This window comes from Thermobia domestica, chromosome 11 (assembly GCF_964235325.1).
Source record: "Thermobia domestica chromosome 11, izTheDome1.hap1.1, whole genome shotgun sequence".
Taxonomy (NCBI): Eukaryota; Metazoa; Arthropoda; class Insecta; order Zygentoma; family Lepismatidae; genus Thermobia; species Thermobia domestica.
Genome location: NC_137464.1, coordinates 35,432,509 through 35,447,298, shown reverse-complemented (window position 1 = coordinate 35,447,298; position 14,790 = coordinate 35,432,509). Strand labels below are relative to the sequence as shown.

At 34.6% G+C, this 14,790-nt stretch overlaps 1 protein-coding gene across 4 annotated transcripts in view; it reads left to right on the top strand.

Annotated features, from left to right (window-relative positions):
• Sirt2 (Sirtuin 2) overlaps positions 1-14,790 on the top strand; it is a 42,380-nt gene that overhangs the window by 18,187 nt on the left and 9,403 nt on the right. For all 4 annotated transcript variants that reach the window (XM_081730353.1, XM_081730351.1, XM_081730352.1 and 1 more), the window contains 2 exons: positions 1,056-1,179; positions 13,900-14,098. In XM_081730353.1, the coding sequence (XP_081586479.1) occupies positions 1,056-1,179; positions 13,900-14,098 (323 nt within the window). The remainder of the gene's footprint in view (positions 1-1,055; positions 1,180-13,899; positions 14,099-14,790) is intronic.

The window sequence follows — 14,790 nt, the reverse complement described above, 5'->3', positions numbered from 1 at the left end:
TTAAAAAAAAAAAAAAAAAAAAAAAAAAAAAAAAAAAAAAAAAAAAAAAAAAAAAACTTCCCACTTATTTTCCATTACATTGTAAAACTTCATTTTTATATCGTGAACATGCCTGTCAAATTCATCCGAAATATTGAAATAATTCATGTGAACGGAGGGTATATGTAAGATTGATTTCTGTTTAGGAACAAATATTAAAATAATATTAGATTTATTATTATAATGAAAATAAAAAAGTGGAAAAAATAGCAAAAATAAAAAGTGAATACTACAAAAGTGTCGTTAAGTCATGGTAAAAGGTCCCCATTAACATATTTGAAAGACTTGAAAGAAACCGTAGAAGACTAGATAGAGTTCAACGTTTCTTCGTTATGGAATAGAATTTCAGTTGAAGATGTATGTTTAAGTTGTAGATTGTAAACTGTAATTCCCTTAAGATGTTAACCACAGTTGTGTTTCTATAGCTCTGTAGTTGTAAAGGAAAAAGTTCTGTAACTAGTTAAGCGTTCTTGCCTTTAGCAGTGAGAATGCATACGTTAAAATTTAGGCTTATATCTTATATATTTCAAGTACTGAAAAAGGACGGTTACTCCAACTAATCTACCAGTTGTAAATGTGGACTGCTTGTTTACATACAACAGCAATATTAAATATGGCAATTAGCGTGATTTTTAAAAAAAACTTTCTGAGGAGCATTACCATGCACCATATGACATTTATTCAATTCTTTCTGTTTTGTTATCTTGCTATTCTCTTTCTTTGTGTGAAGTTTAAAGATTTTTTTTTTTTTTTTTTTTGAACCCAATGGCTATATGAAACATGGATCACATATGTATCTTATGCCACGGCTCGAGTTTGAGACCACACGCACAGGAAATTCATGTGCTGACCATTCCGTCATTTATAGATCGTACTCGTGTTTTTCTATCGCCGGAACCTAATCTGTACTATGAAATTTTGTTAGTAGACTAATTTATATTCTTTATTTATGTAAATAAGGGTTCATTACCTTTTATATTTTACTTATGAAAATATGCATATGTTTATCGTTACAGAACATCGACACCCTTGAACGAGTCGCTGGGTTACCAGGTGATAAGATCGTTGAAGCCCATGGTACTTTTTATACATCACATTGTTTGAACTGTCGTAAAATGTATACTTTAGATTGGATGAAAGGTAAATTGTTTTGAGCTGTTCTGCGTAATTTTTTAAAAATGCAACAAACCGAATGAAACAACCTTTCTCTTTCTTATTTCTTTTTCTCTTTTAATTAATGGAACTAACCTAAAATTAAATTTAAAAATTTAAAAGCAAAACTTGTAATAAACATTGAACTCATAAAATATAACACAGCAAGAAGGAACAGAAAACAAGAGTTAAATTAGATCACTTATCAAAATATCACGTAGAAAGAACAGTTTCTGAACTTTCCCTAACTAGAACAATAAAAACCATATGGAATACTAACCCAAGGGGTCCTAACAAGTTTTGCTATTTTCTCAATGACAGTTTTTAAATGACAGTGGTTCTTTATCTTGGAACTTTTCCTTTTGAAATCTCAATAGCACCCTTTTTGTCTTTTTCTCTTAACACGATGTCAATTTTGCTGTTCTGTGCTGTTTTCTCTCTCCAATTTTTGTTATAGTTTTTATTTATTTAATTATACTTTAATCAAAACTTTAAAAAAGTACTTTCTTCGTTCTTTCACCCCTGAACACGGCACGTGAAACTGACTGTTGAAATTTTATATATATAATCAAGTAAAGGTGTGAATATTACGTATTTTCTTACGTAGCTCCACAAGGCTCGTTCAGTAAATAACCGGAAATACGTTTTAGTGGAATATTTATTACAAGCACAAAATAACTACATTACTATTTTTCAATATAGTCCTCCTCTTCCTAGTTCAATTCATCAACGCCAGCTCGTGATTCCTCAGGAAGGACATTCTTTTGAACGATTGCATAACGACTTATGCAGCGCGGACTAAACTTATTCTTAATTCTAGAATCTCGATTCACTTAATGCATCTTTAAATGGGCCAAAGGAATGTAAATTTGAAGATACGATCGGGAGAATGTAGAGATTGGGGTATGCACTCAACCTGTAGATCCTCGATAGTAGATAATATGGTACTGGCGTATGTGGTCTCTCATTGTCGTGAAGCAAAAGCTTTGTCACCTCGTAAAATGTTGGTTTGTTTTTACAGTACACAGTATACAGAGGCTCGTACTGTTTACATAATCACCTCTGGACATATAATGGTGACTTGTCAACATCCTGTTGAGCACGCACCTTTTTTGATCTGGGAGAGAAAGGATGTCGCCATTCCATTCTTGTCCTGTTTCGTTCTGGCTCAGAAATGAACTCAGCTTTCATCTCCAGTGACAATACAATGCCTCGGCTTCATACCGGTTCGAAAGCTCCTTTCATACTTCAATACGTCTCTCTTTCATTTCCAGAGTCAAATGTTTCGCAACTCAACCCGCACACATTTCGCTCAACCTCTGTACGTCATAAACAATATGATGGGCTGATCCTGCATTTATCACAGGTGTTTTGAAGCATCTGTGAAGTAATTTCACATCCAGTAAGACGCCGGATGCCCCTGTCAAGTCTTCCATTTTAACAATGTTGCTTCCGTGATTACAGTAAAAGAGCGATCTAGATTAGGAGAATCTTCAACCGTGAATGAGCTTCTCAGCGCACTTGTAAACTTGTGTTCTACTCATACAATTGTCACCGTATTGAACTGTCACCGGGGGATGAATTTCAATCGGTCCTAGCCATCATCCGACAGAAAACAAACGACACTTGTTTGAAGCAATCTTGTAAATGTCCCACCACCAGCTTGTTGACTTCCTCAGCGTTCCGCGCGCGAAGCATGTGTTCCAGCTGTAGGATGCCACAACAAAATAACGAACACGTAACAATCAGGGTCGTAGTTTAGATTTTTTATACAACTTGTCCGCTTGTATTACATTTTAATTATGTTGTTGTTACACATACCAGTGTATATGTAAATAACATGTCACCTCAATTTCCAGTTTATCATATATCTTTTAGTATTTTTACTATTGCTCATCCAAATTTGTTTCTGTTATGTTTATTATATATTTTTAAATTTTATTATTTCTTGCATATATTTATTTTTTTATTAACTGAAATGGAGATTTCAAATCAACAGCAAATTAAGTGCTTCAGATATCTTAATTCAAAATTCAGTTTCTTCTAAGTTGTACTTAAAACATAAGATGCAATTAGTATTATCTTCGTGAGAAAAGAATTGATGTAAATACTAAGAACTGAATCATGCCAGTAGCATGAAATTAAGTATTCTATTAACTCTTCAGAGATTACGACAAGATTTTGAAAAATGAAATGAAGTCCGTCGTTTAACGCTCCACGGCTCTGTTATGCAAGCTGAAAAAGATGGATGAAAGTAAGCGAATGACTATAAAAAAATTGGTGGAATCACAATGTATGTTGCATTGGAAGAATTCTTGAAAACATGCATGATATATCTACCACAAGCGCGCGTGCTCTGATGTCAGAACATGAAGTTATCACATAAAAGGTTAATGATCTACTACCAAGTCATCGTGCTATAAGAACATTTTGTAAACTATCTTCTATTTTTTAGGAAAGATTTTGTGGTAGGTCGTCTGCCATCATAGATCAATTGTGAGACAGGAATGTGGTTAGCATAAAACTCAGGGATTTCTTTTTCGATACCGTTAGAGCGAAGATCATTTGCAAAAATGCTTACATACAAATACAGAATACCTTGTAACAGAAATACAGTATATTTCCACGTTAACTCCTTTCTACTTGTAGATTTATATTTTCTTTCACCTCCCATAAACATTTTGGTACTCATTTTGTTATACTGTAATCGTGATCAAGAATGAAATATTTAATTCCATCGCTAATATTGGGTACGTGCAACACTTTTACCACCCGTTTTTGATGTGCATTCATAATAGAACTCTCTGGTCGGGAAAAACAAAGTTGCCTTTTTACATCATATATAGACCTGGAAATTTGTTAATCTTAACCTGAAAAAGTCAGCGAATTCGTGCTTGCCAAATAAGTGGAATCTCTATACACATTATCACCTAACCCAAACAATGCTTGGCTTAAAAGACTGAAGTTTTAGTAGCATACCCAGGATATAAATAAGTTACCCTATCGAGTTCATAGAACTGATAAGGCGACTCAGCCTTATCCACGCTGTAAATTTGATATGAAAGTAAAAAAGAATTTCAATAATTTATAAGGCAAACTGATAATTTTGATAAACGAATTGTTATATTGACTTGAGCATCCACGTAGTAAATTGTACCTGAAAGGGAGAAGAGAGTTCAATATTTTGTAAAGCAAACAGTGGTAATTTTAATAAACGAATTGTAACGATGCGATGGCACAAGAAAATTAATTACAGCAGCCATACATAACATTTAGTGAACGGACTCTAAAATAGTACATGTTTCAGTACTATGTTGACCATTGGTAACTTCATATTAATGACCAGCTCCCGCCAAGTGAACTTTGTGGTGGACAAACACCGTGCTCGTGGGTTTTCTCGGGGTTCTCCCGTTTCCTCCCACTTTCTTCATTCCACCAATTCACTCATCTCTCATCATCACCGTCTCCTTTAGCCTAACCGGCATAACCGTGGGACGTAAAACTCAAATATTTCATTTCATTTCATTTTTTCATATTAATGATTACCATGTTGTTACTTAGTGCCTATGTTAATATATTTACTAACTTATTATTACTGACGAAGTGGCTAAACTATTTTATTTTCTGCGACGTTAAAGAACACTGTTCCAGTTTCTACAACTTCGTTCATAATATAAGCACAACATGCTGGTGAAACGTTTGAACTTCCAAATATAAAATTTTAATATATGTGCAGAGTGGTCCGTTTATCTTGATACACACTTCTAATTTTTTTTAAATTAATATACAAAAAACACTCAAATTTTGTACCATTCAAATATCGGCAGGGGGATATTGTCTGGCATACTCTGTGATGTCACAAAGTTAATAGTGTTGCCAACCCAACATAAAGTTTTAATATTTTTAATAACCCTACGTCAGGTTATTACATATTCTAAATCTTCATTTAAAAGGAAAACGTAAAATATGTCACGTGTTGTGCAGTGTTGCAAACTAAGTATCACAAAGATCGAAAAACAATCGAATTTTGGAGGGTTCTACAATAGTAATAGCGCAAGTCAAGCGGACGAGCTAATACACTGTGAAAGTATAGTAATGTTAAATATCATGGTCATCATATGATGTATTTCCAAGAAACAGAAACAAAGTTACAAGGAATTGCAAATTTGACTTTTTTTTTTCAAAGTACTCTGTTTCGAAAAGTGTGGTTACCGATTAAAGAATAATGCCGTTTACATTCGGGGGATATGAAAAAAATGGTAAAATTTGATGTATTGCTTGAAATGACATATTTGTTGAAAATTCTTAAAACAATATTTTATTTACTTTGTTTCTATTTCATGATCATAATATTAAATACTAAAGTGCTTTGGATGTATATTGCCCTGCTTGTGTCATTTGTGTTATTACTGCTGTAGAGACCACAAAAATTTGGATGTTTATGATAATGTGCCGTTGTCACAGGGATTTTTTACTCTTAGAAACTTTTACACCGTGGAAATCTTTATCCCCCTTGTCGTTCCCTGGTAATTTCAAATGAAAAGTCAGAAGTCACATTAAAAATTGATATCATTGAATGTGATCTGTCAGTGTATGCACTCACTTTGGGCAAGATGGTTTTAAATCCGAAGATTTGGTAGGGGGTAAAAATTTCCTAGGAAATTATTACCTCCCTGTCGGTTTCTGATTACTTCAAAAACAAACTCAAATGTTACATTATAAATTGATACCACTCCATAGTATTTCTTAACACACACAGCCACTTTGGGCAAGATGGCTTTAAATCCGAACATTTGGTAGGGGGATAAAAATTTCCTAGGAAATTATTACCTCCCTGTCGGTTTCTGGTTACTTCAAAAACAAACTAAAATGTAATATTATAAATTGATACCACTCCGTAGTATCTCTTAACAGACACACTTGCTTTGGGCAAGATGGCTTTAAACCCGAAGATTTGATAGGAGGGTAAAGATTTCCTAAGAAATTACTACATTATAAATTGATACCACTCCGTACTATCTCTTAACAGACACACTCGCTTTGGGCAAGAAGGCTTTGAATCCGAAGATTTGGTAGTGGGGTAAAAATTTCCTAGGAAATTATTACCTCCCTGTCGGTTTCTGATTACTTCTAAAACAAGCGCAAATGTTACATTATAAATTGATACCACTCCATAGTATCTCTTAACAGACACACACACTTTGGGCAAGATGACTTTAAATCAGAAGATTTGGTAGGGGGGTAAAAATTTCCTAGGAAATTATTACCTCCCTGTCGGTTTCTGGTTATTTCGAAAACAAACTAAAATGTCAAATTATAAATTGATACACTCCGTAGTATCTCTCAACAGATACACTTGCTTTGGGCAACATGACTCATATTAGAAAATTTGGTAAGGACGTGGAGTTTTCATAGGAAGTTGTTGTCGATCTGTCGTTATTTCAAAGGTAAAATCAGACATTACTATGAATTAATATAATTTTATATCCGTTGTTAGAAACCACACCTATTTCGTCGCATCCCTATTTCTATCCAAAAGTGTGACGCTGTTTCGTCTACTGGTTACTTAAAAAATACGGTTAGGTATTAAATTACAGAGTGATATCATTATATGTTACCTATTTGGATAGGCACTCGTTTTGAACAAGATAGCTTTATGTACGAATATTTGCTTAGGGGAAGTGATTTCTTTTTCTAGAATATTATTCTTTCAGTTTCTGGTTATTGGAAAGACAGTGTCAGATATTACAATATTTATTATAATCATTTTAGAAACATTAGACAGTCTAATTATAGAGAAAGTTCGGGTATTATGGAATACCATTTTTGTTTCGCTTGAAACTCAGTTAAAATTTGCACATTGAAACAAAAAATAAAACATTTATACGCCTTACATATTTGGCTTTATTTATGCGTATATTGATAAAGAAGTTTCGTTACAAGGGTGGGCAAAATTTATAATTTGTAAAGAAACCACTTTTGAGGGTAATATGAAATACAAATGCTATATTATAGAAAAGAAATGAGTTTTCTGTTGAACATACAATGAATACAGTGACAATATATGGAAATTCTGAATGCCAAGCCATAAATGAATGTAATTACTTGCAAGAGTCATAAATATAATACTGCGCTTCAGGATCGCCACAGTCATTGTGTGCTCACATTAAACATGATGAACGCTGGACCCAAGCACACTCCTTGTATCATCAGAAAATTTGCTGTAATAAAAAATACTCTTAGCATTGTTGTCATCATAAATGTAAAATGTATGTTTAATTGCCCAATACCGAGATATATTTTTGTAATCGGAATACCATACGGAATACTATGCTTTTCTTGCGGGTATTCCATATTACCCTCCACGCCACCTTGGAAACGAAAGAGCTGTTAAACGCATTCAAAGGCGTATATGATAATGGCGCTTATCAAACTACCACTCTGTATCAGTCGTCATAGTAAACAAAGAATTGTTCTATTACATTTCAATAGGAAAATACAGGTTGTAAAACACTTACCTGTAAAAATTTTCACGAATAAGAAATCAGTTTTTCACGTCTACCAACACAACGAATGGCACAATCACAAGGAGACTGACTGTAGAGCATCATGAGAACGTGGGGTCGTAGTTTCTTTCCTCTCTGCTTGAAAGCAACACATCACAGGCGAGATAATGAGGTATTCCATATTATTTTACTATTCCATAATAGCCGAACTTTCTCTATATTAGACATTAAACAATCTCTTAAAAGAAATTTGTTTTATTTTCTTACAATCTCCTGAAAATGTTTTACCCTGTTGGCTACTAGTTGCTTTTTAGGTCGGTGTTACAATAAATTTACTACTATCGTATGTCTAGGAACATACTCTCAGTTCGTGCTGTCATGCTTTTTGTCTAACAATTTGTGGGATACATTTTCTAGGGAATTATTACTTTCATGTCAGTTTCAGAGGCGGATGTGGAAGGTAAAAGTTTGGGGGTTGGAGGGGCAACCAGAACCCAAACTTTGATAAGTATATCATAAGTTTACTATAAACTTTCAAAAATATATAAATAATATCTTCAATTATTTTTGCCACTCAAAAAACTGGAGGGGCCTATTCCCCAGGCCCTGAGCTAGATCCACCACTGGTCAGTCTCTGAGTAGTTGGAACACGATGGAAAATCTAAATCTTTGTCTGCTTCTAATGATCTCAAAGGCAAGTTCAGGGGTCATGGTATTAATTGAAACTATTAAGTGTTAACTATTAGGACCCACAGTCCATTTGGACTCCTGCGGTTTCTAGACAATAATTTGGAGGGTGTAACATTTGTTTGGAAATTATGACAGTTTCCATGTCGGTTTCTGGTTACTTTAAAGACAGTGTTTAAACTTAGATGATTAATTAACATAATTTTATATCTCGTGTATGACGCACTCACTTTGAGACCTCGTAACTTCTATCCGATGATGTAGCACGCTGAGAGTTTTTATTTACTTCGCAAACCAATTAAATTTTACGACATTAATTAGTATAATTTAATATTTTCTCTTTAGAGTCGCACTCATTTTGTACACTCTTGGTTTCTCCTAACACATTACTATTCTGAAAATTTTTTCCTCCTTCTTCGGTTTCTGATTACTTCGAATATACAGTCATATGTTAAAATAAAATTTAGTATCATAAGAAAAATTTAGTATCAGATCAAACGATTTTAATTAACACAGTTTGATATCAAGTCTAAAGAGACACACTATTTTGTTCAATTTCTCCTGGTAAATGTTTTTTAGTTAATAATTATTTATTCAATAATTTTGTGGTTACTTTGAAGTCAAAATAAATTAGAATATTAAATAAGACTAGTTTTACAGAAGTTTCTATCATTCAACTCCATTGGTATCTTGCCATCTGTTCTCCCGTCTATCCCACGAAAACCAATAAAACTTATCTAATTATAATGGAACTTGTTATGCTCCTTCCCACTTCCAGAAATATTCCTCTTGTTTGGGGTTACAATCCATCAGAAATAACATGGAAACAGGTAAAAATCCATCTTGCCAGTTTGCACATGCTGCTGCATTAAATAATATTCAATGCAGTTAAGTTTAAGCAATTAAGTTAAATAATTTCATTAAGTTTGTTTATTTGTTAATTGAATAACACTTAATTTATTAAATTTTTATACGTTATTTTTTGTATTTAGGTTTTGTAATGCGTTGACGGACACCTATACAAAATGACGCAGCACGTAGCAATAGCAGCCCCGTGGTACTAGTGAAAAATAATTTTTGACATAGTACTTAATTACAAATCTTCTAAGTTCGCTTACTTAGTATAAAAACCTTAGTTTCTATCTTACTTTTCATAGAGCCTATCATGCATCACTCAAAATTTTGCATGTGTCCTATGTAAAGACAAACTTTGTGAGCTCCACATCAGGAAGGGCTCTGTAATGTAGCCGTAAAGTCACTGCCTTTTCGAATAATACAAAAGAAAAATATTTTAAAATCAAATAATTATGAACATACACTCCCGTGAATGCCCGAACACAAATTCTGCTTATTTTAAAATGGAGCCTGCAACCCTTATGCCCACGAGAGCTTTGACAACACAGTGTAAGTTGTTATGATTTCTATCTAGAGTCCGCCTTTGTCACAGTTATATAAACGCCAAACCATTGCAATCATATTCTCGACCTGACTGAAAACTTTTCTTCTTTATCTCCTTACGGTGGAAAAAGAAAAAGAAATGGGTGAACCCTCTAAACTATTTGCGATTTATTCGCTCTGTACACATAGGACGTGGAATGAATTTGTTCAGTTTCTCGCGAAAATGAGATTTACTAATATTGTTTCAAGGATAAGAGTAATCTCCAGTAGTTTTCAAACGATTTAATTTATTTTGCAATGCCTGTATGGAAAAAAATCCGAGGAAAACAATAATGATTCTTTAATCACTTTCCAATTTAATAAAACCTCCGAAATGCTACTGTAAAACAAATTATTCGAATAAGATGATAATATTTAATTACTATCCTTGCAATTCAAATTTTAAAATACAAATAAGTTAAAAATAGCAAACTGTCGAAAGGCAGAACATTAAGATTTACATATATATATATAAACATAAGAATGAATTTATATTACCTTCAATAGCCTCAAGGTCAGAATTATCGTGCTGTTCACTTAAAATGTCAAGGCATTCAAAATAAGTTCAACAAGATTTTAGAATTTCACGCTCAAATTAAGTGTGACTCTCAACAGATAACACGAAATGGTGTCAATTCATAACATTTGATTTTGTCTTTGAAGTAACCACGAACCGACAAAGGGCAATAATTTCTTAAGAAAATATTATCCCTATCAAATTTTCGGATATAAAGCATTCTTTCCCATAGCAAGTGTGTTTGTAAAGAGGAAACACGCAATGGTATCAATTTATAGTCCAACACTTGACATTGTCTTTGAAGTAGCCAGGACCGACAGGGAATAATAATTTTCTAGGAAAATATTACCCCTATCAAATTTTCGGATACAAAACCATCTTGCCTAAAGCGACTGTGTATGTTAAGAGATACTACGGAGGGTATCAACTTATAATGCAATATTTGAGTTTGTCTTTGAACTTACCAGAAACTGACAGGGAGGTAATAATTTCCTAGGGAACTATTATCCCCCAATCAAATTTTCGGACTTAAAGACATCTTGCCCAAATTGACTGTATCTGTTAAGAGATACTACGAATTGTTATCAACTTATAATATTTGAGTTTGTTTTTGAAGTAACCAGAAATCGATGGGGAGGTAATTATTACTTTCCTACCAAATCTTCGGATTTAAAGCCATCTTGCCCAAAGTGAGTGTGTATGTTAAGAGATACTATGGAGTGATATCAATTCATAATGTAACATTTGTGCTTGTTTTAGAAGTAACCAGAAACCGACAGGGAGGTAATAATTTCCTGGGAATTTTTTGCCCCCTACCAAATCTTCTGATTTAAAGCCATCTTGCCCAAAGTGAGTGCATACACTGAGAGATCACATTCAATTATATCAATTTTTAATATTTCTGACTTTGCCTTTGAAATTACCAGAGACCGACAAAGGGGGTAAATTTTTCTAGGGTGTAAAACTTTCCAGGAGGTAAAAGTCCCAGGGGTAAAAAATCCCTGTGAGACCGTCCTTAGTTTGCAATACTGTATATGTGGTATTGTATATTTTCTTTTGAAATGTGTAATAACCTGACATTGTGGCATTTGAAAAAAATACAACTTTATATGGAATTGGCAACACTGGTTAAGCTTGTGGTATTCCAGAGTATGCCAGACAATGTCCTCCTGCCGATATTAGTATGATACAAAAGTACAGCGTTTTGTGGCTATAAGGGCGTATCCATTTTATTTGTCCGTGAAGTCATGTGTACTTTTGACCGGTCACAGGAAAGCAACAAAAGAAGATAGAAATGTGAAATCTTCAGTAAATAAAAGGGAAACTTTCCAAGTTTCCGTAGTATGATGTGCAAGCGTGTGCGCACACAGGTCATAACACAACATCAAAAACTGCAGAGTAGCCCATGCCCACGCCAGTCGAAATTTGGACGATACAGAGGAAAGTGCAGTGTGTTCTGTGACTTACTGAATTCGAATCCGTGACCAAAGTGCAACGTGAATATCCTCGCGTGTACAACTAAGCGCGATCACATAGGAATAACTTTACTCGATGGGATAAGCAGTTAAAGGATATCGGTAGTTTGTTGGATAAACCTCGTTCTCGTTAGACCATCGGTAAGTGACGAGTCTGTAGAAGCTATACGGGAGCTATCTAAGGAGCCCTGAAAAATCTGTGCGTGCGTGTTTTCGACAATTATACCTAAGCAAGACTACAGTTAATAAGGTGTTAAAGATTTTCTTTGCGGAGCAGACTGTGATGGCAAACAACTACCTTGACATGTTGGAATTGTATGCAGTGCCACACTACGCTCACATTGTTCGTGAGTTTCTGGATACAGCATTCCCCAGCGGTGGATAGGTAGGGGTACTGTCAAACCATGGCCATCACGATTCCGACGCCCTTAGACTTTTCCTTGTGGGGTTACGTGAAGCAACATGTACAGTGAGCCTATCAATGACGTTAAAATTTAAAACAGAGAATCACAGACGTTATTCACTTTGTCACATCAGACGTCCTTAACCGTGTGGAAAGAACTAGGATATCCTTTAGATGTGTGTAGGGCAACAAATTGAAGTCACATCGAATTGCACTGAATAGGTATGAAACTTGGAGAGTTAGTTTTCCTTTTATTTGGTGAAGATTTCGCATTTCTATCTTGTTTCGTTGATTTTCGGTCAAAAGTGCACCATGATTTTACGGACACACTGTATATGACATTTATAGTCAATTAGAGAAGACGTGTTATTTGAACCCTTTATTGTGATTATAGGTGTTTCTCAGCCTACTTAATAAAATCAATGTCAAAATAATTATTGAGACATGTCGACTTTCTTATTCCTCATTCCATTGACTATTTCGTTGTTCATTTAGGGTTACTAACGCACTTGCTAGTTGGTCATTAAGAATTAATCAGGAAATATAATTTTATCTACATAGGTAGAACATAACTGTTTTATAATTGATACGTAGAATCACTAAAAATAGTACATACTTGCCGCATTCGCACGGTGCACTGATTCTGTCCCGAACAGAGAAACAGTGTTGGCATTCACAACGCAGCAAAGACGAAAATTTTCCAAGTGGCGATCGCTGCGAGTAGTTACTTTCACTTTCGAAGAGTGATTTTTTTCTTCTTTCTTTACAAAGGAATGTTTCTGAAGAGCGACCACATACTTAGCGACCACATACTTCATCAAATTTAAAAAGGTAAACAGTATCTAATGTGTTTCTTATCGATCTCCTCACCCGCATGTTACTTCGTCTCCTAAGAGCTCCTCGTAAAAGCACAGTGCCTTTTGTTGCTTTTAAGGATGCTCTGATTACATTGCCATGGATCAACGCGCTGGCAGCGCCATCTGTGAGGTTGGTATTCAGCTAGATGTGATTTGTCAAAAATTGCTGAAAGTTTTGGACTTACCCATAAACTTCCCTGATTTAAACCACCATATTTTAACTTCCTTTTTACAGCACTGATAAATAAAGGTAAAAGATCATGATATATAGCATATATTGTAGATTAGTTGAAGAGCGTAAGGAAGTTAAATATTTCGTCCCTTATCACGATTACACTATAACAGAAACCTACTACTGTATTTCGTCTCCTATGATTTAAAATAAACTTACCAGACATTCTTATTTCCCGGGGAACAATTTCCGGGTTTAATGTAGTTGTTTTAATATGTTAGCTTAGTAATAGAAAGACAGTTGAAGAGCGTTCTCGGATCCATTGAAAGAAAAAGGAGCATAGCGTGGGACATCAAACTAAAGATTTCATTTCATATCTAAAGTTTGTGTCATTGTGAACCATAAAATCCCTTAGAAATCTCCTTTCCGACGAGTGAAGTGTACAGGGGAAAGGTAAATGATGTGTTATGAACATTAGTACGACAATCGCCAGGTAAATCTGACAGAAATCTATGGCAATGTCAGTCAGGCAGTAACTCTAAACAGGTTTCACTCTCAACCTTTGTACTGTGATAAACAGCGGTGATAGTGTGTGTTAAAATTTCGATTTTGATTTTTTTTATTTATTTATTTATTTATTTATTTTTTTTTCAGAAAGAATATTTAGCGATGAGATACCAACATGTGAAGACAAAAAGTGTGGATCTGTTGTGAAGCCAGATATAGTGTTTTTTGGAGAAAACTTACCAAGGACGTTTTTCGTCAAGGCAAAAGAAGACTTCCCTAAGTGTGATCTATTAATTATAATGGGATCATCACTTTTAGTTCAGCCATTTGCGTCCTTAGTTGACAGGTTAGTGTAACATGTTTATTATGACAACTTACACATGACCTTATATTTTTTTCTTGTTTTCTCTTATATTTTTTTTTTAATTTTTCCTATTTATACTCAGATGAAAGCTTCATTTAATTTGCAGGCGCGTTCAGCATGTGTGTTTGTCAAGATAACTCATTTTCTAATGTCATCTAATCATAAGTCTGCTGGGCTTAAGTCCTTTTTCACTGCACTGGTTATTATTTTTTTCCTTTCTTCAATTTCGCTAATTACATTCCACCTTTAAGAAGCGGCACCGTGAGTCTTCGTGTAGAAGACAGTTGTATGATGCGGCAGGCCATTCTGGATGTCCATCAATGCCTATTACTGTAAGAAACACATACGAAATAATTGGGTTTGTAACCAGCGGCATGCCATTGCAGCGCTAGCAGATTGGCATATCACGTGCAACATCGATTCAGTTTCTTACTGAACATTTGGGCCTCAGGAAGGTAAGCTGTCATTGCGTCCAGTGCGTGTTACTAGAGGTGGAAAAAACATCACAACTCAAGGATTGCACTGCCAGTTTGGCTCTTCCAACAAGATACTATAATCTTTTGATACAGAATCACTGTTAATGGAAGAAACCAGGATCCATGACTAATTTCCAGACGATGTGCTGCTTCATCAATAGTCACTCGTCTGTCTAACAGAACCATGCCACCTGCACG